Genomic DNA, 27,662 nt, shown 5'->3' with positions numbered 1-27,662 from the left:
AGTCTTGCGAGTTACTGCGAGACTCTTCGCTATTCTGGCAACTCCCTGCAGGGAGAATGAGAAGGCCTAGAGAGGGAGAAAGGAGCCCACGTGGTCAGAAGCACCCATCCTGTCCCCCTCTCTCTCCTTCCTTGACCATTCCCTGTTTTCATCCTTTCCTCTTCAAGTCTGCAATGCAGGGGCATTCCAAGTGGGGACAGGAAAGACCTAGGAGAGCAGTTCTTGGGGAAGCAACAACAAAAGAGGGGGAAATCAGGGCAGGTATAATATGTAGGAGGAAAGGGCAGTGTTCCTTCAGTTATTTGAAAGGCTCTAGTGGCGCAGAACCTTGCTTGCTCAACGTCTCCCAATCATTTAGATCATTCTCGTTGAGGAATAAGGGATCTTCCCTTGAAGCCAAGGATGGGGCAGATTGCCTTCGGTTGCACCTCAATCCCAACAAGAACCGCAAACTTGAAACATCTGCTTCTGCCTTCAAATTCACATTCACACTCTGGTTGGAGGGAAGCAATTTGCGGTTTATTTTATTTTATTTTAAAAAACGATGCAGTATCACACAAAGGCAAGAGTGCGGTGTGCCAATGAAAGCCAATGAGTACCAGCTGTTTGAAACAAACTTTTAAAGCACCACTTTTCAGATTCCTCGCAATAATAATAAAGGACCTCCCTTTATCCTTACACAATATGGGGCAGTGGCATTCCACAGCTACTCACTCACTCTAAAAAGCATAATCTCGGCTCTCTCCTCACCGTCTTACATAGCATGGGAGAATGGCAAAGAGGATGTTGTCCTCCCCAGCATTTCACAGACTTAGATCCCATCTCAAAGCTCCCACAAAGTCCAGCCCTATCCATTTTTGGCCTTATCACCGCCCTTATCTATTCTATTCAGAGAGGCACAGTCTACTCAGATCAGAGCCAAGTCCTACTGCACTTTCTTCCCTTCCAAGACGTGCCCATTCAAAACGTGGCCATTCAGGTGTGCTGGGTTGACGTCGGACCTTCTGTACCGCCAGCTCAGCCTGAAGACCATGTAGACGATGGCTCCCACAAACAGCAGCAGCACTGCCAAAATATCCAAGCAGTAATACTCGTAAAAGGAAAGTTTGTAGAGGGCCGGGCGGAGGAATGGAGCTCCATCGTGGCGAAGGACGTACTCCAGCCAGTAGACTGTCCGGTTGAGGGGAGGAATGGGCTTGTCCAGGTGGATTTCTGAGATCTTCTTGGCAACCTTGGAGAAACTGCAAAAGAGGAACGTCAACAATAATGCTAGGAGAATGATGTGTCCCCCACTGACTGCTACGTTACCAAATCAACGGCACAAAGGATCCATCAGACATTATCCTGGAGTCCAACAATGACCAGGACACTAAATCAGAAGCTACAGGACCACCAGCTGATGCTGTTTAGGAGCCCACTGAAACCAAGGCAGGAATTTGGTTCCACAGCCCCGGCGCCCATAGAACTGTGGCCTGGACTTTCACAGAGACCTTCCCCTGGGTGTGAAGAGCTTTGCGGTCCAGTGGTGCAAGAAGCACACCAGACAGGAGGCCCGAGGGCGAAGGTCAAGTGTCCATCTTCAAGCCAGAGTATTAGCAATGTTGTCCAACAAAGGAGGCAAAGCCCAGGAGAGGTGGACTGGAAGCAGAGGCTCAAATGGCCTCAGCTCACCTCAGGCCCTCCTTGGAGCATGAGGTTCACTTGGAGCTCTCCATAGCGCTGTGGCTGCAGCAAGTGGCCTGGTTTGCTGCATCTCATGGGCTCCTCCTGAGGACCGGGACAGGACACCATATAATTCATCCGCATATTTCCCAGATTCCTCCATGACAAACTTGTATCTCTTCAGCAGAGGCATCTACTGGTACCTGGCCAATTCACCACAGAGCTACAGGCTCTCCTGGTGCCTGCACCCACCCGCAGAATAATCTGTCTAGATCAGCTGAATCCATGAGATGGAGAAGCAAACATGCAAATTGAATGCCTCTCTCAAAAACAGTTAACTGAGTTGGGGTGTGTGTCTCTCTGAGTAGTGCTCCATATACCACATTTTTCGCTCTATAACACGCACCCGACCATAACACGCACATAGTTTTTAGAGGAGGAAAACAAGAGAAAAAATATTCTAAATGAAACAGTGGATGTATGATTTTTGTGGTTCATGCTGTGGCCACAGACATGTGATCTGACAGTGAGTTTGGAGTAGCCCAGTGCAAAAATCCTGAGGATCCATGTGAATCCATGCTTTGTAACCACGTTTTAAGTGGGGAGGGAAGGAAAAGCACTCAAGGGACAAGGAGCACGCGTGGGGTGTGTAGAGAAGGATGCTGCTAATAATGCAGAAGAGGGGTATAAGGGGAGAAGGCTCCTCTCCTCTCCCACTTTGCTCCTTTAAAGCAAGCAGGCTCTGCTTTTCTCCCTCCTTCCCGCTCATCCCCGGCTTAGCGAGCTGAAAAACTTTGCTGCTATGTAGCGAGCTGAGTGGGGAGGAGAGAGGGACAGAGAGCCTGCTTGCTTTAAAGGAACCAACCGGACAGGAGCCGCTTACTCCTTTAAAGAAGGAGCTTTGCTCCTTTAAAGAAGCAGGCTCTCTGTCCCTCTCTCCTCCCCACTCAGCGGCTCTTCTCCCGCTTTGCTCTTTCAAAGCGAGCCACGGAGGAGGGAAGGAGGGGGAACCATGGATCCTCTGCTCACGACTGCAGCAGATCCCCCCTGCCACCCGTAGGCATTCCCTCCATAACACGCACAGACATTTCTCTTTACTTTCTAGGAGGAAAAAATGGAGTGTTATGGTGTTACCTGGAGAAATAAAGTGCATGGTTCATTCACTGTCACAGAACCATAGGCCTCATCACCACTACTGGTATGTAAAAACAATATCATACCATTTTGAACAGCCATGGCTAACTCCCCAACCCTGCAAAAAACCAACAACCATGGGAAATGTAGTCTCCTAAAAGTCAGAGTTGTTAGAGGGCCCCAAGTCACCTCACAGCTATAATTTCCAGAGTACCCTTTGGGGAGGATTGACTGTTAAACCAGTCTGGGAACTGTAGTTGTGTGAAGGGAATAGGGGTCTCTTTACAACTCTGCACCCTTAACAGACCACACTTCCCAGGGTTCTTTGAGAGAAGGTAAAGGGGGCGGGGCTAAAACAGAAAGTAACTTATCTATAGAGCCTTTGAATATCTTTGAATAAGGCTACTATTAGGCTGACTTACCTTGGGTCAGTCGTTACTGTGGACAGAGTTTGGTAGAGGCTGTCTTCCGTCACCCGGCCCCAGTCCACAAGGATACCCATCCCTTTCGCCTGAATCCGCGTCATAATATCAAACTGGTCGCCGTAGAAAGGGAAGCCCACAACTGGAATCCCGTGGTAAATGGCTTCAAATATACTGTTCATGCCACAGTGACTCACAAGGACTTTCACACTGGGGTGGCCTGCAGCAGAAATAGAGCAATGTTAAAAGCTCGCATCCATAATATCTACTTGAATTACCAAATCTGCTAAACACTATCTATTATGTAGTTTTCTGACTCACTATGAGGCACTCAAGCTATTCAGAGGAGTAGACCTGTTGAAATTAAGAGGCACAACTAACTTGATACTATTAATTTCAATGGTCTTCTCTGAGGAGAATTTAGCTGACGACCATCCACTGAGATTAGGACTGTAGAAATTTGCCATTAAATGTTTTCTGCAAATTGTGCTGAAATTGGATTGACAGATGCGGTCTAGTTTTATAATGAATTAGATGAAAGGGAGCCAAAAATGTGACTAAGGAGGAACAGTCAATTCCAAAACTAGGACGTTCCTTTGAAAAATCTAAGCGATTGATGCCCGGGCCTCAATTTTACAAAGGACTGACATCATATTCTATGGTTCTCTGTCTCGTATGGCTACGTTACAACAGCCCACAGACTAATTTGTAATTTGAAGGAAGATTGCTATCGCCCTTTGTACTGATTGGAAATATAACGCTGAAATCTTAATCACTTGCGTTATTGACAGTTGAACTTATCCTATCAATATGTTTACAGGCAACATTTTGTTGCATCCCAAGTTACGCAAGTTGAAGTTTTTCCCCCCACAGCTCTCCCTCTTTCCCCAAAAAGCATTGGCCACAATGCAGTCACTACAAAGTTCTCTTGTTAATTCCACCGCTTAAACTCAACCACGACCAATGCTTTTCAGTCACCTGATTAAGGTATTGCGCTCCCTGTGAAGATTAACAAAAGTTTGCACGGCCGGTTTTGTGTCCTTATTTTACCTTACTAGCAGCTGCCTTGAATTCCCCGCCTGCCCTGCCCCCCAATCAAGCCATTCCACTGCTGTAAGTGTAGAACAATCTTTGGAACTGGCGCCTGCTGGATGTTGCTATACTACAATTCCCATCATCCCTGGCCATTAACCATGTTGGCTGGGGCTGATGGAAGTTGTAGTCCAAACTATCTAGAGAGCCCCGAGTTGGCGAATGATGGTGTGGACACATCTGATTTACACTATGTAACTAGATACAGTGGTGCCTCGCAAGACGAAAAGAATCCGTTCCGCGAGTCTCTTCGTCTTGCGGTTGTTTCGTCTTGCGAAGCAAGCCCATTAGTGGCTTAGCGGCTTAGCAGCTTAGCGGATCAGCTGTTAAGCGGCTTAGCGGATCAGCTGATAAGCAGCTTAGCGGATCAGCTGTTAAGCAGCTTAGCGGCTCAGCTGATAAGCAGCTTAGCGGCTTGGGAAAAAGGGGGGGGGGAGGAAAAAAAACCCCGCAGGAACTCGCAATACATTTTCGTCCTGCGAAGCAAGCCCATAGGAAATTCGTTTTGCGAAGCACCTCCAAAACGGAAAACCCTTTCGTCTAGCGGGTTTTCCGTCTTGCGAGGCATTCTTCTTGCGAGGCACCACTGTACTTTTAAAAATGGTATTGATATCTATGCATGGCTGATCGGAAGCTGAATAAGGCTGCAGAAGCTCTGAAGACAGTAACTCAAACCATGCATCCATCCCATCATAGGGAGGTCCTAAAATCACTGGCACATCCTTATTAAAAGGCTCTTCAATCAGATTATTATTTATGTAAGCCCTCCTAATATCTGGTGATACAGGCTGGTGACTGCTATAGCCATACAGTGGTACCTCAGGTTACATACGCTTCAGGTTACATACGCTTCAGGTTACATACCCTGCTAACCCAGAAATAGTGCTTCAGGTTAAGAACTTTGCTCCAGGATAAGAACAGAAATCGTGCTCCGGTGGCGCTGCAGCAGCGGGAGGCCCCAATAGCTAAAGTGGTGCTTCAGGTTAAGAACAGTTTCAGGTTAAGAACGGACCTCCAGAATGAATTAAGTACTTAACCCGAGGTACCACTGTACGGCAATACCTGAATGTTTGAGCAGCAAACTGGTGAGCTTTCATGTAATCCTTGTTAGGGTCAAAAAGGAAGTATAAAAATACTTTTATGAAAAAATAAAAAGATCTATTAGAAGAAGAAGAAGAAGAAGAAGAAGAAGAAGAAGAGGAGGAGGAGGAGGAGGAGGAGGAGGAGGAGGAGGAAGGTGGTTTCCAAAATCTGAAGAGGTCACTGCAACACCCAAAGGTCAAATTAAATAAACATCAGCTGCTCCGCTATCTGTCCCCTTAAGCACATAAGTTTTTTAAAGCACAAATCGCTGGCATTTGGCTGAAAGGAGGGGAGATTTATGCTCAACTCTGGTCCTAAATCAATTCAGGTACAGTGGTACCTCAGGTTACATACGCTTCAGGTCACATGGGCTTTAGGCTACAGACTCCGCTAACCCAGAAATAGTGTTTCAGGTTAAGAACTTTGCTTCAGGATGAGAACAGAAATCGTGCTCCGGCGGCGCGGCAGCAGCAGGAGGCCCCATTAGCTAAAGTGGTGCTTCAGGTTAAGCACGGACCTCCGGAACAAATTAAGTATTTAACCCGAGGTACCACTGCATTCTGAACCAGCAATGTTATAGGAGAAAACAAAAACAAAAACCCATTAGCTTTGACAGTTATCCAGGACTGGAAAAGACATTGAAGCAGTTCATTCACATAGAGTGTGGAGGGAGAAGGGCATGGTTTGCTCTCTCCTTCCGGGCGAGGAAAAGTAACTTGCTCTCATAGAATCATAGAATGGTAGCGTTGAAAGGGACTCCCAAGGGCCATCTGGTCCAACCCCCTCGTTTGGCTGATCCCTTTTCACTTACCCAGCAGATCGTTCTGAGGCAGCCAATCCATCATCAGTGTGTTTTCACCCAAGTTATGTGGCTTCTGACCAGAGTATCTGCCAAAGGACAGTGGGAGGGGTACAGCAAAAGATCCGTCACTTAAAATAAGTTCCTTCCCACCTGACTCAGGGGAGAATGAGAGGAAACGATAAACGTTTAACAATACACAGTGTGTGATGTAATAATACATAGGGTGAAAGTGCCAATTATGTGCAGGTTCTGCATTTAAAAAAAAATGCTGGCTAAAATATAATAACCACTTAACCCTTCTCCCTTGTCCCGTACCACGACCTTACCCTAGCTGCTTTTACACTTGCCAGGAAGAAGATATCTCAAACATGGGTACCGAAAAGATTAGTAAATACCAGTTGACTGCAACTAAAGATTTAGGGGTAAATTGCAACCAGCTATATGCTACCTCTTGGTCTCAGTTTGCGGTTTAAATCCCCGCAATGGGGGTGAGCTCCCATTGCTCGGTCCCTGCTCCTGCCAACCTAGCAGTTGGAAAGCACGTCAAAGTGCAAGTAGATAAGTAGGTACCGCTCCGGTGGGAAGGTAAACGGTGTTTCCGTGCGCTGCTCTGCTTTCTCCAGAAGCGGCTTAGTCATGCTGGCCACATGACCCGGAAGCTGTACGCCGGCTCCCTCGGCCAATAAAGCGAGATGAGCGCCGCAACCCCAGAGTCGGTCACAACTGGACCTAATGGTCAGGGGTCCCTTTACCTTTACCTTTATATGCTACCTCTTGGTGTCTCTGGCCAGAGTGCACACACAAACAATTTCTCTTGTTTGCTCCACTCCAACGGCAAAGAACACCATCCCTCCAGCTGCTTGAGAAAGCAACCCAGCTGTGTTAAATGTGAGGAAGAGAATCCCACTTAGAGCAGCTTTCCTGGGAACACCGGTGGTGGCCGGAGTGTGCCAAACAGGTACAGTCGTACCTTGGTTGACGAACGCCTTGCAAGTCAAACGTTTTGGCTCCCGAACACTGCAAAGTGAGTGTTCCGGTTTGTGAACGTTCTTTGGAGCCCAAATGTCTGCCGCGGCTTCTGATTGGCTGCAGGAGCTTCCTGCAGCCAATCAGAAGCTGCACCTTGGTTTCTGAACGTTCTGGAAGTCGAACGGACTTCCGGAACGGGTTCCGTTCGACTTCCGAGGTACCGCTGTATAGGAAAGAAGATAAACACTTTCTTTAGAGCAAATCTGCCTGAATCCAGCGGGACTTGTTTCTGAGTAAACGTGAACAGAATCACGTGAGGGTGCTCTTTGGCAGGTGGAAGAGGCAGTTACTGCGTCTGGGTGCATTCTCAAACAGCCTGGTCCTTGATGTCTATGACATCTCTCATCTGAAAGGCTGGACCTATGGCAGAGTGAGATGATCTCCTTGGGGGGGGGGGCAGATGCTAGGAAGCAGTTGTGACAGCCCCCCCACAGCTGTTCCTCCTGAGGCCCCTGCTGGTGGCAGATGGGAGCTGTGTGAGCCCACCCTGTACCCCCATAACTATTCTGCCACCCTATTCAGGTGCAATGGTGGACACTATCCCATTAATAGCTTTGGTGTTAAGGTGCAATTGATGGTCCAATTGGCTTCTGTATGCGCAGCATCATCTTGACCTTTCCCTGAGGCAGCAAAATGCCAAAGGCAGTTAAAAAGGGGGGAAAGGCAGCCTGATGGGGTGTCCAGATCGGTTCTGCCCCTCTAGAACATGGCCCCCATTTATTTGGGATCTGGGGCAGATTCCATGAATCCATGGCAGTGCAGAGGCATCCCTCCTCTGCTTTGTGGCTGTCCACAAGCACAATGCAGTTACGGATCACGAAATAACGGGTGTTACCTCCACACAACCTTCTGGGGAAGGCGAGCAAACGCCCCGGCCATCTTTTCCACCAGGTCTTTGGGCAGGACTCGTATACCGATTCCAAAGGAGACCACGACGACACCAGCATCTGCGGCTTCCATCCAGAGACGCAGGCCCTGCACGTATAAAAGTACCCCCAGATTTGCAGATCAGAGCAATATCAAGCTTTCTCGCTTTAAGCCCTTCAGGTCTATGGCTGTACTACCCTGAACGTGCCTGATCTCGGAAGCTAAGCAGGGTCAGGCCTGGTTAGTATTTGGATGGGAGACTTCAAACCGTTCAGCTGAGAATAGAAGCCCAGGTAAGACCATACATGGTGGCCTGCCAGGGATTCTGGCAAAGCAGTTGGACTTCTCTGCCCTTCTCCCGTGGGATCCCCATCGTTGCAGACAGCAGACGCCGCAAAACTAGCGTCCTCTTCACCAGGACTCTGAAATCAAACTCAGAAATCTCTCTGCACTGAAAGAATATCAGAGGAAAGGAATCGTGGGACAATTCTTATTTAAAACCACCTTAGAGCAGATTTATGCCACAAGGTGCCATAGGAAGGCACTGGACATAGTAAAAGATCCATCGCATCCTGGTCACTGTCTCTTCGAGCTCCTGCCGTCGGGACGGAGATACAGGACGATGAAGACTAGAACGAGCCGTCTTAAGAACAGCTTCTTCTCCAGAGCGATCTTGGCCCTGAATGGGAAGCCTGGACTTTGAAAGTCATCTAATCTTCCTTGCTGTATTATACTGTATTGTTTTAATTAGTGTTTTTATAGTTGTTTTGATTTTGTGTGGAGTGCCCTACCTGGGTGGATGGAGCAGCCAAGTAATTTTGTTGTCCCCGAGAGGGGGCAATGACAATAAAGATATTATTATTATTATTATTATTATTATTATTATCCGGGTCTCCCTTGCTCAGACAAAGCATCCGTGTCGTGGCAAACTGGCCTCTGAGCTTAGTTGCTCAACACCCTGGATAAAAAGCTGACAGAAATGATTGAAAGCAATGGCACTATGCAAGTGTTTCAAAGAATGTTTACTTAATATTTGATGGTGTGTGGGGGTGGTGGTGGGAGGGTTGTGGGGATGAATGTGCTAGCTCCATTCCTGCTGCAATTCAGGTCACGTCACAACTCAAGGAAGGCCTGAAGTTGGGAGTCTGATGCTCCGACACATTACATAACTCTGGAAAATCAGGTTCCTCAAAGGCTCGGAGGCACTTGCAGGGGGCAGGAGGTTCCCTTGCTGCAGAAAGTCACCTTCCACAAACTGGAAAGTGACGTGAACGGTGACAGAAAATTCAGCTATGGCACTCATTGGTTAGAGCATGGTGTTGACCATGCCAAAGTTGCAGGTTCAATCCCCAAACGGGACATCTGCATATTCCTGCAGGAGGTTGGAACAGAAGATCCTCAGGTCTATATTTGCAATGGTGCAATTGGAGTAATAATAATTTATGAATTATACCCTGCCCAACTGCCTGGGTTTCCTCAGCCACTCTGGGCAGCTTACAGCATACCGTATTTTTCGCTCTATAAGACGCACCAGACCACAAGACGCATCTAGTTTTTGGAGGAGGAAAACAAGAAAAAAATATTCTGAATCTCAGAATCTGAGAAGCCAGAACAGCAAGAGGGATCGCTGTGCAGTGAAAGCAGCGATCCCTCTCACTCTCCTGGCTTCAGGGATAGCCGTGCAGCCTGCATTCATTCCATAAGATGCACACACATTTCCCTTTACTTTTTAGGAGGGAAAAAGAGCAAAAAACATAGAGCAAAAAATACGGTATATGAAAACATAATAAGACATCAAACATTAAAAACTTCCCAATACAGGGCTGCCTTCACGTGTCTTCTAAAAGTTGTGTAGTTCTTTATCTCCTTGATATCTAAAGGGAGGGCGGTCCACAGGGAGGGCGCCACTATGGAGAAGGTCCTCTGCCTGGTTCCCTGTAACTTTGCTTCTCACAGTCACAGAACCAGCAGAAGACCCTTAGGAGGACCTTAGTGTCTTGGCTGAATGATGGGGGTGGAGACGCTCCTTCAGGAATACTAGGCCAAGGTCGTTTAGGGTTTTTAAGGTCAGCACCAACACTTTGAATTGTGCCTGGAAATGTACTGGGAGCCAACGAAGATCCTTTAGTGTGCATGTGTGCATGCAGCCCAGGTTATGTGTTATGTGGTCTCGGCGGTCACTCCCAGTCACCAGTCTAGATGCCGCATCCTGGATTAGTTGTAGTTTCCGAGTCACCTTCAAAGGTAGCCCCATGTAGAGCACCTTGCACCAGGACACATGCCAGCAGGGGCTTCAGACTCTGAGCTTTTTTTTTTTTAAAGGAAGTCTTTAGCCCTTCTAGAAAGAGAATTTCAAAGTTTAATGTGCAGGGAGCTGTCTATACTGGAGGTGGAATGCTGGGGCCTGTTTGCCTTCTCTTTGCTTTGCTGCTCAGTGGCTTTGTGGAGCAAACAGGGAGCAGCTGCTCTGGTCATGGAAGTGTTTTGGGGGAATGTGTGTGCGGAGCAGTGGAGGAAGATGCTCAGGATCTGCTCCACTTGTCTTGTTTTGCTACCATCCATCCACAGGAAGCTGTCGGCAGGCAGCTACTTTTTTTTAAAAAAAATGTGTATGTTGGGATGTGAAGGGAATTGCGGAAATCGCCCATCACTCATTTTGCTGCCTGCCAGCCATGTGGCAGGCAGCAAAATGAGTGATGGGCGATTCCCGCAATTCCCTCCACATCCCAACACACACAGCTGAATATGAGGGTGATGGGAGGATGTGGCATCCTCTTCTTGTTTCGGGTGCCTGCCGCACAGCAGCAGTTATTCCTAAGTTGTTGGCGCATATCTGTATGTGTGCATGCAGCCCAGGGCAAAGGGATCATTATCAGCATCACATTTCCTCTGATTGTTCCCAAGTTTTGTTTTTTTGGAGGCGGGGGGAGCTCAGTGCTGAGGTCGCACCATCATTTATTTCCTGATTGTTCTCAATTTGTCGGGTTCTTTTTGGGGGGGTGGGGGAAGATGCCAGTGCAAAGGCATTGTCGATATTATCAGCTTTCCCCAGACTGCTCCCCAATTGTTTGCAGAGTGCAGAGTCCTTATCACCACCATAATTATTATCACTTTTTTGGAGGGATGGGACACCCATTTCAGGGCACGATTATCACCATCACCTTTTCCCTCTGTATGACCCACCGCAGGGACTGTTCCAGGCCATTTGGGGGAGTGGGTAACACAAAGGAGGAAATGTTATCACCTTTTCCGCATACACCCTTCTTCTTGCAGGAATTCACATTTATTTAGGTGAACGAATGCCCCACATCCACCCACCCACATGCCATAAATCTGCCACTGGGTGTATCGCGTTCCATTTACTTACCTCTGGGAGAGGCTTGGCAGGCTCTGTGAGAATCCCCCCGGTGAAAACCACATGGGGAAGCAAAGGTCGCGGGAAGTCAAGCACCACTTCGTTGCACAGGAAAAAGAGGCACGAGCCCTGGATAAGCTCCAGCATGGATTTCTGCGGCTCCACCCCATGTTTTGCCATGAGGTGGTCAAATTTGGGGATGATGAACAGCCTGGTGCCTACACGAGAGATGATGAAAACCACGATGTTCCAAGTCCGGCCGAAAAAGCCCATCTGATCAGTCATCAGGGAGTTAAATTCGGGGACGTAGGCCACAGGTGAAGTGGCTCCAATCTCAGCAGGAAACCAAAAGCCAGTGGAGAGGGCCACATATTTTACACCTAGGATGTGGGCGACAATGAAGCCACACATTTCGTTGGGATCGACCAAGACCAAGTCAAAGTCCTCACTCTGAAGTTGCTGCAGGAGGATTTTGTTTCCCAGTATCAAGTCACAGTTCTCCAGGTACTTCTCCAGGATGGAAAAGAGCTGCATGGAGGTCATCTTCCCCTCAAACACTCGCTTCAGCAACTCCTGCAGCCAGTCATCGGCGCTTTCCGTGCTGAAGACCCCTTGGTAATCTTGCACTCTGTAGCCCCGGGGAAAAGGCTCCACGACTCGACCTTCGTGGAGGAGGAGGACGGCATCGTGACCCCGGCTGCTTAACGCTTCCGCTACCCGTACAAAGTTATGCAGGTGGCTGTCGAAGACGATGGTGGGCACCAGCAGGACTTTGGCACTGTGGCAAGGAAGTACGCAAATGGCTACTGCAGCAAAGAGGGCGGCCACAAGATGTAGGCAATGCTTCATGTCAATTGCTGCAGAGAAAGAGAAAAAGTCAGTCCTCATCCTTTAGCAGTGCAAGTCGGGAAGGGCTCACAGTGCGGGCCAGGTGTGGAGGAAGCACACCTTCCTTAGGTAAAGGTAAAGGGACCCCTGACCATTAGGTCCAGTCGTGACCGACTCTGGGGTTGCGGCGCTCATCTCGATTTATTGGCCGAGGGAGCCGGCGTACAGCTTCCGGGTCATGTGGCCAGCATGACTAAGCCGCTTCTGGCGAACCAGAGCAGTGCACGGAAATGCCGTTTACCTTCCCGCCGGAGTGGTACCTATTTATCTACTTGCACTTTGACATGCTTTCGAACTGCTAGGTTGGCAGGAGCTGGGACCGAGCAACGGGAGCTCACCCCGTTGCGGGGATTCAAACTGCCGACCTTCTGATTGGCAAGTCCTAAGCTCTGTGGTTTAACCCACAGCGCCACCTGCGTCCCTCTCTACCCTACTTAGTGTAATGCAAATCAAAGTGTTTGATCGCAGAACCTGCAGTTCTGTGCACTATTTTTATATATACATACAGATGTGCAGCACCAACAGTGTGTCTGGCATTTTACAGGGTGCACATGACGACAGATCTGTACAACAATCTGTTAGAAACTCAGATACATAGTCTAGGCGCCAAAGGGCTCCTGGAACCAGAGTTTCAGCTGCCAAAACAGAAAGTCTAGTTGCCATTTTGGGGCAAGATGGCCCCAATGCCTTATTTTTCAAATGATGGACTAACTGTGATTGATTCTCAGTTAAACACCTGGCTTGAGCGAGGTTAAGAGCTCTGAGAACTTAGAGAAGAAAAGTCACTTGAACCAAGGTCATAGGAGCCTATTCCAACCTCTTTTTCCTAATTACGACATGGACCATTCAAAACGTAAGAATATTCTCCACAACTTTGAGCAGGGCACTAGGGCAGGGTAATGAAAGACAAGCGACCTTTATGTATGCTACAACAGCAGCAAGAATACTTATTGCAAAGTACTGGAAGACACAAGACCTACCCACCCTGGAAGAATGGCAGATGAAGGTGATGGACTATATGGGATTGGCAGAAATGACTGGCAGAATCCGAGACCAGGGAGAAGAGTCGGCGGAAGAAGATTGGAAGAAATTTAAAGACTATCTACAGAAATATTGTAAAATTAATGAATGTTAGAATGATGTTGGATAGAAATTAAGTGGTTTCCAGCTGTAATGCTTTAAGAGAATATGAAACAAAGGCTTAGAAACAGGTAAAAATTTAATGGTAAGGATTTGCTGAACTAACAATCTGAATTGGAATACAAAAAAGGGAGGTATGAGGAGGTCCGGGAAACAAGCTTAAGGAAAATAAGTAATGGAAAATCTGTGTGTTTTTAATTATTTCTATTTTTGTATTTTTGTATTTTTCTTATTTTTTCTTTTTCTTTTTATTGTATTATTATTGAAAATCTTAATAAATATTCTATATAAAAAAAAGAAAGACAAGCGACAACAATGAACTGTAACATCGTTCACTGCTCTTGCTCAGGCTGCACAGAAAAAGCATTTTAGTTTCTGAAATTGCTTCTGATTGTGCAGGTAAAAATATAACTGAGAGAATTTTCAACACTGGCCCCAGCCTGGTGGAACGCTCTGTCTCATGAGACCAGGGCCCTGCAGGATCTGATTTCTTTCCGCAGGGCCTGTAAGACAGAGTTGTTCCACCTGGCCTTTGGCTTGAAATCAACTTGATCCCCTCCCGCTCTTTCCTTTCTCCTTCAGTGGGAACTTCCCTGGCTTTTTTTTCTGGCCCACATAGGACCAGTCTGGATAGTTGGCCTTGGTGAAGATTTGATGTTTTTATCCCCCAAAGGTTTTTGATTTGAGTCTCTACTGAAATGAGTCTGCATTTTAATGTTGTATTTTAATCTTGTTTGTAAGTTGTATTTTAATCAATTGTTTTATATCTGGTGTTAGCCGCCCAGAGCCCGGTCTTGGCTGAGGAGGGCGGGATATAAATAAAATGTATTATTACAGTGGTACCTCAGGTTACATACGCTTCAGGTTACATATGCTTCAGGTTACAGACTCTGCTAACCCAGAAATAGTGCTTCAGGTTAAGAACTTTGCTTCAGGATGAGAACAGAAATCGTGCAGCGGTGGCGGCACAGCAGCAGGAGGCCCTGTTACCTAAAGTGGTGCTTCAGGTTAAGAACAGTATCAGGTTAAGTACGGATCTCCGGAACGAATAAAGTACTTAACCTGAGGTATCACTGTATTATTATTAATGCTACAGGGTGGGGTATTAGTGCGTGAAAACAGTCCAGATCCAACGATAGCCAGGCGCAAAATGCGCCTGCTGAATTTCAAACCCTAATGGGCTTTCCATGTAAAAGTTGAGACAAGGAAAAAAGGGGGACAAGAATGAAGAGGAGGCGGGGACAGCCAACATGGCGCCCTCCCTCAGGTTGTCAACTGCATCTCCCATCCAGCCTGGATCCCAGCCCTGGAGTGATGGGAGTTACCAAAGTTATGGTAGACATAGGTAGGATATGTAGTTATCCCAGTTCCACAGGCTTAGGCTTGGTTACAGGCATAATTTCAGGTCTGAGAAGGTTCGGTGCAAACTACAAGTACTGGAACATTTGCTTGTGCACCTTTGCAGAGTAGCTCTGAGGCGATGCCTCCACAGGAAAGCCTGAAGAAACCTTCCTGTTTGACCAGGAAAGATATATCAACTTAAGAAAACTAAATGTTCCTCAGCTTGGGAAGATCAGAAATACATTTTCCCATAGTAAAGTTATATGGGTGTTATGTACTGAAGTGAATAGGATCCAAAAAGCAGCCGTCTGATTGGTCCTAGAACAATAGGATTCAGAGTGCAGCACTCTGATTGGTTCTAGAACAATAGGGTCCAGAACGCAGCAGTCTGATTGGTCCTAGAACAATGCAGCAGTATGATTGGTCCGCAGGAGCCACCGAATCCAGCTCCAGGTGGAAGTGAATCCGCAACCGGATTGGCCTACAGGAGAATCCCAGAATTAGCCAATCACGTGCGGCCCATTGTGTAAATAATGTATATCAGTGTTTCCCAACCTTTTTTGGGCAAAGGCACACTTGTTTCATGAAAAAAATCTCGAGGCACACCACCATTACAGCCCCGTGACGTCAGCGCGCAGCGTCACGCCGGGAGGGACGCACGAAAGTGTAAGTTTCAATTTTTCCCCCTCCCCCTTGCCTTCCTTCTGTGCCAACCGCCAAAAAGCCAAGAAAAAAGCCAAGACTTTAGGGCAGCAGGTCGACACGGAAGAAGCTCCTACCTAAGGACAGGTGCGACGGCCGTGTCCTCTTCTGCCACACTTGGCAGCCCTGCCTCACGGTCGTGACTCCCACCCTGATTTCTCCCCACAGGTCGAGCGGCACAGGCAGCCCAATGTGTCCAGCCCAGACACAAGCCCTGCTTCCCCACTCTAGATCCTGAATGCGACCAAGTGCTCTGGACTCCCGAGCAGGGTGGGAAAGAGGAATCGCATCTGGTAGCCTCCGGGCTCCTCGCCTGCTCGAGGGATGGCATTGCAGGCAAGCTGCCGGCCGTCGCCATCGCCGCCCCCTCATGCGAGTGGACCTGCCCGGAGTGGTGGGCCGGGGGAGGCTCGCTCTCTGTGGGGATGTGGCCCACACGCGCGGCCCCGCTTCCTCCTGCCCAGGGCTGAGCTCCTTACCCGCGATCTCGGTCTCGCGCACGCGGATCCCACTTATTCCGAAGCTCGCGCCACTAGCCGGGGCTCTCACACTGTGCCAGGGCGAGGCGGCGCGGCCCACTGACGTCATCACGGCTCGCCGCCGCCCTCGACTTCCCTGTTCCCTCCCCTCCCTCAGGTTGCCGTGGTTACCGAGGACTGCAAGCTGCTCGGGCGAGCGTGGGGCATTAAGTGGGAGAAGGAAAATTAAAATTAAAACTCGCCTGAAGGCCGCCTCTCCGGATATCTTTCAAATTTTTTAATTTTTCCCACGGCACACCAGGCAACGTCTCGCGGCACACTAGTGTGCCGCGGAACACCGGTTGGGAAACACTGATGTATATAAAGCAGATATTTTGGGGAAACTTTCATTCCTTACCACTATGAGCTGAATAAAGAGCATGAAATCCACACTCGACTCCGAGTATATTTCAACAGCCTTTTATAAAGGACTTGGGAAATTATGGCAGTTGGTCCTCCCCAGGATTTGGTGAAGGTGCCCCCATGTTTATGCCCACTTTGTGTCACCTTCATTCACTCTTTTCTTTTTCAATTATTTGTTTCATATAACAGCACATATATTAAATATTCAAAGCTACTGCAACAGTTCAGAAGCACTATTATCAGTTCCAAAGATCAGCATGTTGTGATGGTGGTGGAACATTATTATGCATTTTGTTAACATGCAAAATAAGGTCTAACCAAGTCTAACCTGATTCCATAGTAAGCAGTTATTTTAAAACAGGAACCTGTTAGGAATACATTCAGCACAAGGTAATCTACATATTTAAGGAAGCTATGCAACTGCTTTTAGTGCAATCGGTGCCAACTCTACTAAACATGTAAACATACACTTGCAGAGGTCCTCTCCTCTTCCTCCAATCCCACATTTCCAATATCTTATCATTAATTCAAACACTGCAAGTCCCAGACCAAACAAGAGATGCCATTAAAGTCAACAGACATCAGGCTTGAAATCACCAAGCTTGCTCTCAATATGAGGCGTTTCCACCCTGAGTTCTCCTCCAGATTTCAAGCCAAGCCACTGAATTATACCTGCCTCTTTTTGCTCCCACCCACTTGCCGTTCTGGTGTTCGTTCCAGCAGCATCTACCTGGAAAGGTAGGTGAGAAACATGACTCCAGAGAAGATGACAAAACACAGGCATTTGTGCATCATTAGCCTGAATAAGGAGTCCTTCTCTGCTGCGGTCTCTGGAGCAGCTACAGGCAATCGTTTAGTTGTTGCAGAAGAGAAGAGTGATAACAGAAACAGAGGAAGGGGGCTAGAAGAGGAGCCGTGTGCAGAGAAAGAGCTGTGAGTGGAGGGGTGTCCTATTTGCCATCTTCTGGACTCCCTGGGAAAGTCACCCAACCCAGCCTGTTGCAGCCTGGAACAACTGGGTGTGCAGCTGGTTCAGTGCTGAATGGGCAGTTTGCAGAAACTCCATGAACCTCGGTGCCTGTTGTAAAGGGAAGTCTAGAGTGCACCTTCTTCAGTGCGATTTTTTGGGGGGCAGCGGGATGATCAGTGAGTTTGTTGAGGCTGTAGGTGAGAGCCAGTGTGGTGTAGTGGTTAAGAGCGGTGGACTCATAATCTGGTGAACCGGGTTCGCTTCCCCGCTCCTACACATGCAGCTGCTGGGTGACCTTGGGCTAGTCACACTTCTCTGAAGTCTCTCAGCCCCACTCACCTCACAGAGTGTTTGTTGTGGGGGAGGAAGGGAAAGGAGATTGTTAGCCGCTTTGAGACTCCTTAGAGTAGTGATAAAGTGGGATATCAAATCCAGACTCCTCCTCCTCTAGGGTGCTTGGGTGGGATCCTGGGCAAGAGCTAGGAAGCAAGGGGTTATTGAATGCATGTGTACATCAGAAGGTGACATAACTGATATTACTATATGCTTATCAATACTTAGTGAACCAAGGCACAAAATGAACACTGAAGCCCTTCAAGATTCCCTTAAGCGGGATTGCTTTCAAACGACTCTTAAGGACCATCTGCTTTCAGAATTCCCTGATAACATCGAGGAACACTGGACCAAGCTAAAATCATCCATTATTGCAGCCTGTGAACAAACTATTGGATACCAAACCAAGAAACACCAGGGCTGGTTTGATGAGAATGACAGTGAGATTGAACGCATGATTGACAAGAAAAGGAAGGCCATTCAGATTTGGCAAAGAGATAGAAACTGTGCCACTAAGAAAAAAACCTATGCCAACGCTAAGGCTGAGGTTCAAAGAAGAACCAGAGAACTAAAAAATGCCTGGTGGATAAAAAAAGCTCAAGAGATCCAGCATTTAGCCGACACTCATGATGCACAGAGTTTCTTTAAAGCCACAAAGACCATCTATGGGCCAATAAATCATGGCATATGCCCCCTATGCTCAGCAGATGGTATCACACTTCTAAAAGAGAAAGAAGCTATTGCACTGAGCTGGAACCACAACTCCCCCGTAGCAGCTGAGATCCTCTCTCAAATTCCGCAAAAACAAGTTAGAGATGAGCTTGCTGTATCTCCAAATCTGGGAGAGTTTTGTACAGCTATTAACCAAATGAAAAACAACAAAGCCAGTGGACCTGATGGGATACCTGCCGAAATCTTCAAAGTGGGCGGAATTGAACTTACACAACAACTTCACAAGCTCATCGAAAAAATCTGGGAAAGAGAAGAGATCCCAGCAGACTTTAGGGATGCCAAAATTATCAATCTCTTTTAAAAAGGTGACAGAAATGTTTGTGGAAACTATCGAGGCATCTCTCTGTTAGCTGCAGCTGGCAAAATTATTGCAAGGATCTTAGCAAACCATCTCTTAACAATATCCAAGGTGACCCTTCCTGAATCCCAAATTGGTTTTCGGCCTTCTAGAGGGACAGTGGACATGATTTTCACCGCTCAACAGCTTCAAGAAAAATGTAGAGAGCAAAACCAACCCCTGTATATGGCGTTTATTCACCTGACTAAGGCTTTCGACACTGTAAATCGTAATGCCCTGTGGACTGTCCTTCTGAAAATTGGCTGCCCAGACAAATTTGTAAACATCATTTGACTCCTCCATGATAATATGACAGCAACAATCGCAGATAACAATGGCTCTCAAAGTGAACCATTCACAGTGGGATAAGGTGTTAAACAGGGTTGTGTTATTGCCCCAACTCTATTCATTATTTTCATTGCCATGATCCTACACTTTGTTGAAGGGAAACTCCCCACTGGAGTAGAAATCATGTATCAAATAGATGGAAAGCTCTTCAATCTGAGGAGGCTGAAAGTGAAGACTAAGGTTACTATAACTTCCATCATAGAGCTTCAGTATGCTGATGACAACGTAGTGTGCGCATGCTCAGAGGATGACCTTCAAACCATCCTAATATCTTTGCAGAAGCTTACGAAAAACATGGCCTATCACTCAACATCCCAAAAAACAAAGTGCTGCACCAGCAAGTACAAAATAACCCCTCTGCAGCGCCACAAATCCAGCTCAATAGTGTAACGTTGGAAAATGTCGATCACTTCTCCTACCTAGGCAGTTATCTTTCCACAAGGGCCAACATTGATGCCGAAATCCAGCATCGCCTGAGCTCTGTGATTGCATCTTTCTTCTGATTGAAGTGCAGAGTGTTTGAGGACCGGGACATTCGCAAGGAAACTAAAATGCTTGTTTACAAAGCTGTTGTACTACCAACCTTACTGTATGCTTGTGAAACATGGACGACTTATAAACGGCTTTGAAGACACTCAAACTCAGGACGCAAGGGAGAAATGTGCTAAGAGGAAGGCATGCTTGGCAAATCCACACCATGATCAACTCCCACCCAGAAACCAATGTCCCCACTGTGGAAGGACGTGTGGGTCCAGAATTGGCCTCCACAGTCACTTACGGACTCATTGTTAAAACCGTGTTTATGGAGGACAATCTTACTCAGCTATGAGTGATCTCCAAAGAAGAGGAGAAGATGATGATTGTGTATTTTTTTTGTGTGGCAGTTCTTTCAGGTTTGCTTTACACCGCTTTGGAGCAAAGTTCTACAGCAGCTGGTATAAGAAACTGACTAAATAATAACATAAAGATGCTCAACAGATACGGAGGCTCCACTGGAAGAGAGAGAAGCTGTAATATTCAGCGGTGGACTTTGGGCTCTCAAATTTCAGCGACACCCTGTGTGATGCTAACATTCAGTGCCAGCTGCCTCTCGCGCTCCGTTTCAAAGCACTGTTGTGGTGGCCCCTGCAGCACAGTGCCCAGAAACTGCCACTGCTACAGTGCCTTGGGTTGTGGGTGAGCTTCTGAGATCTCTCCAGGAAGGCCCTGGAACAAATCTGGCCAGAAAAGTTTCCCTGGGTCAGAGGGACTTAAAAAAAGAACCTTTGTCTAAAGGAAGAAAACAGTAGAGAAGAATCATCTCCGAGTTTAAACCTGTAGTTGGAAGTAGGGTAACCTTGTAGTTGAATTGCTCTCTTGAGGCAACGTTTCCCTAATATGCTATATAACAGAATCTGTGGTCCTCCCAGCGTTGTGGGACACCAACTCCCATCAGTCCCAGTCAGCATAGCCAGTGGTCAGAGATGATGGGAGTTGTAGTCCGCCAACATTGGGAGGGGCACAGATTCTCCATCCTTGCTATATAGGAATTCCACCTGTCTTTTCTTAGAATGAACAATACTGTGCTGCCTAGGTGGTAGGTAGAGATTTTTAAGCAGTAATGCCCTCCAGCGGTGTTAGAAAGTCAGATGTATAAGCTAGGGGCCGAATGGCTCCTTATACCAGGGTTACAGTTGCCAAAACAGAACGCCTAGTGTCCATTTTGGGGCCAATATGAACTTTCTTTATGTACGCTACAACAGCAGCAAGAATACTCATTGCAAAGTATTGGAAGACACAAGATCTACCCACCCTGGAAGAATGGCAGATGAAGGTGATGGACTATATGGAATTGGCGGAAATGACTGGCAGAATCCAAGACCAGGGAGAAGAGTCGGTGGAAGAAGATTGGAAGAAATTTAAAGACTATCTACAGAAGTATTGTAAAATTAATGAATGTTAGAATGATGTCGGGATGAAATTAAGTGCATTTTAGCAGTAATGTTATAAAGGAGTATGTGAAAATGGATTGTGAACAGGCGAGAAAGTAAAGCTACAATATACTAAGATGAGGGATTAAGATAAAAACAAAGAGGGAAAGGATTTGCTGAATTAACCAACCGAACTGGAATACAAAAAAGGGAGCTGTGAGGAGGTCAGGGAAATAAGTAAATGAAAGATAAGCATGGAAAGATGGATTTATTTTTAATTGTTTTTTATTTTTTCTGTATTTTGTATTTTTTGTTTCTTTTTTCTATCTTTTTTAAATTTCTGTAAGCTTTCTTTGAAACTTCAATAAATATCATTTAATTTTTTTAAAAAAAAAACCATTTTGGGGCCAATATGACCTTTTGGTTCCTGAAATCCATTCTGATTGCGCAGATAAAGTATCACAGATAGAATTCCACAGGATGTGTTGCTAGTGTGTGAAAACAGTCCAGATCCAAGGTGGCGGAGACCAAACTAAACCGCTGAGAGCAAAATATACATCAGGAGGCTTGGTTTGGTCAGAATTGAGTATACATTTCCAGAGTTAACGCTAAATACATTACTTCTGGCAAATGAAAGTCACCATACCTGCTAGAGGGCTGTGAAAATTTGTGTCCGAGGCTTTTTCAGACTTATCTGAAGCGATAAATAACTACCTGACATTCAGAAGACATCTTAAAGCAGCCCTGTTCAGGGAAGTTTTTAATCTGTGATATTTTACTGTATTTTTGGTTTCTATGGAAGCCGCCCAGAGTGGCTGGGGAAACCCAGCCAGATGGGCGGGGTACAAATAATAATAATAATAATAATAATAATAATAATAATAATAATAATAATCTACCCATGTACTATGTCAGAATTTCCCAAACTTGGGTCTCCAACTGTCGATGGACTACAACTCCCATCATCCCTAGCTATCAAGACCAGTGGTCAGGGATGAGGGAACTGTAGTCCAAAAACAGCTGGAGACCCAAGTTTGGGAAACCCTGTACTATCTGAAACCAAAAGGGGAACATTGATTGCTTTCCAACTGCTCCTGATCAAGATGGCAGTTTTTAACTGACGACAAAAGCCACAGTGGGCAGAGTTCAGCATGAGAAAAATGCTAAGGAAAAGCATCTGGATATCTCTCCAGAGGTTGTGTGAGGAACACTTTGGAATCTCAAGGGCCACCTTTGCTTCTGGGCAACTTTCCGGGGGCCACAGACAAAAGTGGGTGGAACAGCAAACGTAAATGTTAATTTTGTATGGCAGGCTAGTTTCTACAGAAACTTGCAGGCAGGCATTATCAGAGTTCAAAGGCACATTTCAGCCAGGAGGGTGCAAAGCAGGGCTGGCAAGGAATGTGTCCTGGGGAGAGTGGGAGCAGCTGGTGAAGGAACTGTGAGTTGTGTAGTGTTGTGAGGGCCAAGCTGAGAGAGGTACAGAGTGGCACATTTGCCTCACCAGCCTGAGGTTCCAGAGTAAGAATAGGGTTTTGCCCAGTTCAAAAATTGGGAAGGTGCAGGCTAGCAGACTCCAGGCGAAGAGCAGCAAACACAAGGTTTCACCTCACTTTCTTTTGGATTACTTTCTCTCCGGCCTGTTATGCAATGAGCAGAGACAATGCCAGCTCAGATTTTGGCACATTTTGAGCCAAGCAGACGAAAGGTATAAGAACTCCATTAGGCACACCCAATCCAATGCAGAGTTGTAACACCTACTTAGGTAATTATAGCCAGCAGTGAGAAAGCTGATTAAGATATTTCATCGTTTAAACCGGCTTTTGACAGACTTCCACACCAAGATTATTTAGTCAGAGCAAGAAAGGCGTCACTTTTTCAGAATACTCCTGAGAATATAATAATCCCGCTCCCAAGAGATAGTGGAATATGACCACATATGCTGATGAAGCAATATTCCTCCAGTGTTTTCTACTATCTTGATTAATACTGGCAGCCACAGGTTTTGACAGCCAAGCTAACAGAAGTCAGGTACTGCATTGCCTTGCTTTCCCAGTCGCAGGCAGGGGACACCCTCTAAATAAAATAATCATAATCATAAAAATATTAGCTGTCCATCTGACTGGGGTGCCCCAGCCACCCTTGGCAGCTCCCAAGAAAACATTAAAAACACAACAAAACATCAACTATTAACAACTTCCTGTAAGAGGGCGGCCTTCATATGTCTTCTCAAAGTCAAATAGTTGTTTTATCTGTTTGACATTTGATGGGAGGGTGTTCCACAAGGTGAATCCTGGCTATGCCCATGAGTCTGGTCTTTAGATCCCAATGAACTGTAAATGAACAACCTGCGCTTATGGCTATGTGACTGAATCCCACCCCAGAATAGCAGTCTAGGGGCACCCAAAGATCCGCCTGTCCAATTAGTGCACAGATAGGGAGCCTGTGTTGCTCACCATCTTCCCTTACCATCAATTGGCCTTGCTAGCTGAACCTGATGGGAACTGGAGTCCAACAATATTGGGATGGAAGACCCACCAAGTGTCCCTGTTTTCCAGGGACATCCCTGATTTAGAGAAACCGTCCCGGTTTCTGATTTCATCCAGTAATTTCATCCTGCTTTTCCTTAGGATGCCCCTATTTTCATTGGAGAAATGTTGGAGGGTATGGAATGGCATGAATTTCCCTATCCCTGAGTTGGTGCTAGAGCCAGATTAGCAGAAGCGGCTGCTGAGGCTTTGTTCCAACAAGGTTTTGGGCAACTTCCAGTCTTTTCTACAGAACACACTCAAACTTCAGGCTGAATGAGATGCGGCACACATGGGAAGAACATGCAACGTCACTCAAGAGTTTATGTGTCCCCAATGTTATTGCATGTTTTTATCTATTTCTTTCGTCTTCTTTTTTAAGGTTAGCTTAAAAGAGTACCGGCTGCTCTTCTCCCCAAAGCTCTCAGGGAGCTACGCCTTGCCAGAGGGTTGGACTAGATGACTCTCAAGGTCCCTTCCAACTTTACAGCTCTAGGGATTTTAGGGAGGTTTACAAGAATGAAAACAGTGGAACATGGTGGGGAGGAACGCAGCACATAATTTTTTTTAAAGCTGAAGAAGAAGAAGAGGAGTTTGGATTTGATATCCCGCTTTATTGCTACCCGAAGGAGTCTCAAAGCGGCTAACATTCTGCTTTCCCTTCCTCCCCCACAACAAACACTCTGTGAGGTGAGTGGGGCTGAGAGACTTGAGAGAAGTGTGACTGGCCCAAGGTCACCCAGCAGCTGCATGTGGAGGAGCAGGGAATCAAACTTGGTTCACCAGATTACAACTCCACTGCTCTTAGACAGGGTTTTTTTTTTTTTTAAAAAAAACACCTTTGGCAAATTTAATGGTTTTCACCTGGCACCGAAAATAAGAAGAAGAAAGACAGTGTCAGAAAAACTTGGGCAAAGGATTTCATAAAGTGGTACCATTGTTGAAAAGACCTTGCATCCACTCACAATATCTCCCTCACAACAAGTAACTGTGGGTTTCTCTAACAGTCCCATTGCGTTCAAAAGGGCCGACTGCCTGGTAAGTACATGCAGGGCTGCTGCGGGCCTAATCCAAGAACTTTCGCCGCCTGAGGCAAAGGACAAGATGGCAGTCCCTCCCATTCTGTGGACAAGCAGACTAGCTGATGAATCTTACTTTACTGGCAGCACTACAGCATCCACCACTGCCTCTGAAGGCAGCAGGCTATCTCAGGGGGTGCAAGGCAGACCAGGTCACACACACAGAGCTCTGCCTTCTCCTCACCTGTCAGCATTTGCCTCCTGAGGCAGCTACCTCCCTCTGCCTCATGACAGGGCCGGCCCTGGATTGGCCGGCCCCATCTTAAGACTGCAGCTGTATTGAAGACGGGTCTCCTACCCTGTCCTGTACCAGCGGCACATTTTCCTACAATGCCTTTTAAAACAAAAGCAAAGGGCAGTCACTCCTATATTAAATTTAGAGTCATAGGTTTGTAGAGTTGGAAGGGACCCTGAGGATCATCTAGTCCAACCCCACGCAATGCGGGAATATTCAGCTGTCCCATGCAGGGATCAAACCTGCAACCTTGACATTATCAGCACCGTGCTCTAACCAACTGAGCTAATTTGCTTCCTTGTGATTTTTAAATTGATCCAACCACTGCTAGGCCAGGGATGGGCAATCTCCATCTGTTAGGGGCCACGTTCCCTCAGGGATCATCTGTTGTGTGTGGGGGGAAACACCCATCAATCTGCCACCTCCTCTCTCTTATTACCCATCACCTTCCTGTCTAGCAGGCCACAGGAGGAAAGGCAGGTTTCTCCTGCCAGAGGTCTGAACGGCCAAAGCCAGGCTTAAGACCCCCAAACTCAGGCTGAAGGCTACAGGCTTCCCACCCCTGCCTTGCACAATGTTCCTTCTTCTGTACAGTCATTACAGGCTCATGTAGCCTCCTTTACCTGAGGCTGCCCTATGGGGCAGGGACAGGATTAGCGGTTGTCCCTGTCAGATTGGCAACTTCTGGCACCAAATCTTGCCTAGTTGCCGCTGGGTCACTGCGCCCTCCCTCCCAGCAAACCAGCAGCACCATCTACCCTAAGCAGGTAAGTGGCTGTTCAAAGAAGCACCTGCCTCCACTCTCTCCACCACAGACTCTCAGAATGAGATGGACCCAGCGTTCCTGGCCGGAGGGAGCTGACAGGTGAGCACAGCTGCTGCTGCTGCTGCTGTTCCAGCTCCCAGCTGGACCTTTCTTATAATTATCCTCACATTTTTATCCTGCCTTTCCTCCATGGAGCTCAGGGCACCGTACACAGATCTTCTGGAGAGACAGTGTGGTGTAGTGGTTAAGAGCGGTAGACTCGTAATCTGGTGAACCAGGTTCGATTCCCCGCTCCTCCACATGCAGCTGCTGGGTGACCTTGGGCTAGTCACACTTCTCTGAAGTATCTCAGCCCCTCTCACCTCACAGAGTGTTTGTTGTGGGGGAGGAAGGGAAAGGAGAATGTTAGCCGCTTTGAGACTCCTTCGGGTAGTGATAAAGCCGGATATCAAATCCAAACTCTTCTTCCCCTCCCCAGTTTTATGCTCAAAACAACCCTGTAAGGTAGTTTGGACCGAGAGACAGCCCAAGGTCACCTGGTGGATTTCACGGCTGAGTAGGAATTTGGACCTTTGCCTCCCAGGTCCTGGGTCCAACATTTTAACCACTGCACCACGCTGCCTCTCTAGCCCTGCCTGTGCTGCGCAGGCAAGCAAGGAGCAGAGGTGGCTGCTGGAGGAGCAGTGTCTGCTGCCTCCATGTTCATCTCCTTCTCCTGGGTAGCACAAGAGCAGGGTTGCACAATTTTTCATCTTCCCAAAGACCGGATGGTAGAGCATCCATCCTTTGTTTGCCAGGAGATTAGGTAAAGAAGCTGAGCCAAGCAACAGTCACCTCCATTGCATTACCCAGTTGCATTTCCACATCCCTGTTGTAATCACCAAATCTTTCAGGGCAACTGGTTTATATGTTGCACAAGGCCTGCGCATCAAGGGCAGTTGCACAACCAGAATTTAGAATCATAGCACTGCAGAGTCTCCAGGGACCCCGAGTCATCTAGTCCAACCCCCTGCCACGCAGGGACCTTTCGCCCAATGCAGGGCTTGAACCCACAACAAACGATTAAAAGACTTGTGTCCAGCTACATTTGCCAGGCAGTGATTAGATCCTACCTAGGAAGCGCCCTCCGTGGGAAGCGAGGGGAAAGGTAAAGATGGGGTGTCAACTGCTGGAGGAGAGGTCACAGAGCCTTCCGGGGTGCAAGCAAACCAGAAAGGACCATTGCTCCACGGCGGCGTCATCGTACAACCTCCGCGCACACCGGTCGCAAGAACTAAAAAAAGCCAAAACTGCTGCCAAGGTCCCGTTTGCGATCGCTGAAATATTGCAAAGCACGCTTTTGAATTATGGTGCTGGGGGAGACTCTTGAGACTGCAAGAAGATCAAACCTCTCCATTCTGAAGGAAATCAGCCCTGAGTGCTCACTGGAAGGACAGGTCCTGAAGCTGAGGCTCCAAGACTTTGGCCACCTCATGAGAAGAGAAGACTCCCTGGAAAAGACCCTGATGTTGGGAAAGATGGAGGGCACAAGAAGAAGGGGACGACAGAGGACGAGATGGTTGGACAGTGTTCTCAAAGCTATGAACAAATTGCGGGAGGCAGTGGAAGACAGGAGTGCCCGGCGTGCTCTGGTCCATGGGGTCACGAAGAGTCGGACACAATTAAACAACAACAAACATTGAGCCCAGCCCCCCCTCACCTGCCCGGCCTGGAAGCGCCCCTGGGAGATGAGTTAACATTGGGGGAAGAGGGTGCTAATGCGTAAACGCGTCCCTTAGAGAGGAGGATGGAGGTGGCGGGGTGGGGTGGGGGGAGGACAACGCAGCAGGGAAAACCCCAAAGAGAAAAGCCCACAACCCACCCCCATCCTCCCGGGACTGTGTTTGCCCACCTTGCCCGCCCGCGGAAGCGGGGTCCCTGGCGTCCGTCTGGTGCTCCCCGGTGCCTCGTCTGGTGGCTGAGCTGGCTCTGGTCCTGTCCCATCTCTTGCCTTGCGCTTCCCGCCCCGGGCGGCGGGGAGAACAGG

At 47.5% G+C, this 27,662-nt stretch overlaps 1 protein-coding gene across 1 annotated transcript; it reads right to left on the bottom strand.

The window, feature by feature from the left end:
* Positions 1–497: 497 nt before the first annotated feature.
* LOC309371107 (2-hydroxyacylsphingosine 1-beta-galactosyltransferase-like) lies at positions 498–27,662 on the bottom strand. The gene is made up of 6 exons (XM_081913707.1): positions 27,528–27,662; positions 11,459–12,303; positions 8,060–8,199; positions 6,205–6,281; positions 3,219–3,438; positions 498–1,241 (listed from the first exon to the last, which is right to left on the bottom strand). The coding sequence occupies exons 2-6, from the start codon at positions 12,293–12,295 to the stop codon at positions 926–928; spliced, it is 1,590 nt and encodes a 529-aa protein (XP_081769833.1). The 5' UTR covers positions 12,296–12,303; positions 27,528–27,662; the 3' UTR covers positions 498–925.

Source organism: Podarcis melisellensis (assembly GCF_964234715.1).
Source record: "Podarcis melisellensis genome assembly, chromosome: 5".
Taxonomy (NCBI): domain Eukaryota; kingdom Metazoa; phylum Chordata; class Lepidosauria; order Squamata; family Lacertidae; genus Podarcis; species Podarcis melisellensis.
This window is presented reverse-complemented; position numbering and strand designations above follow the sequence as displayed.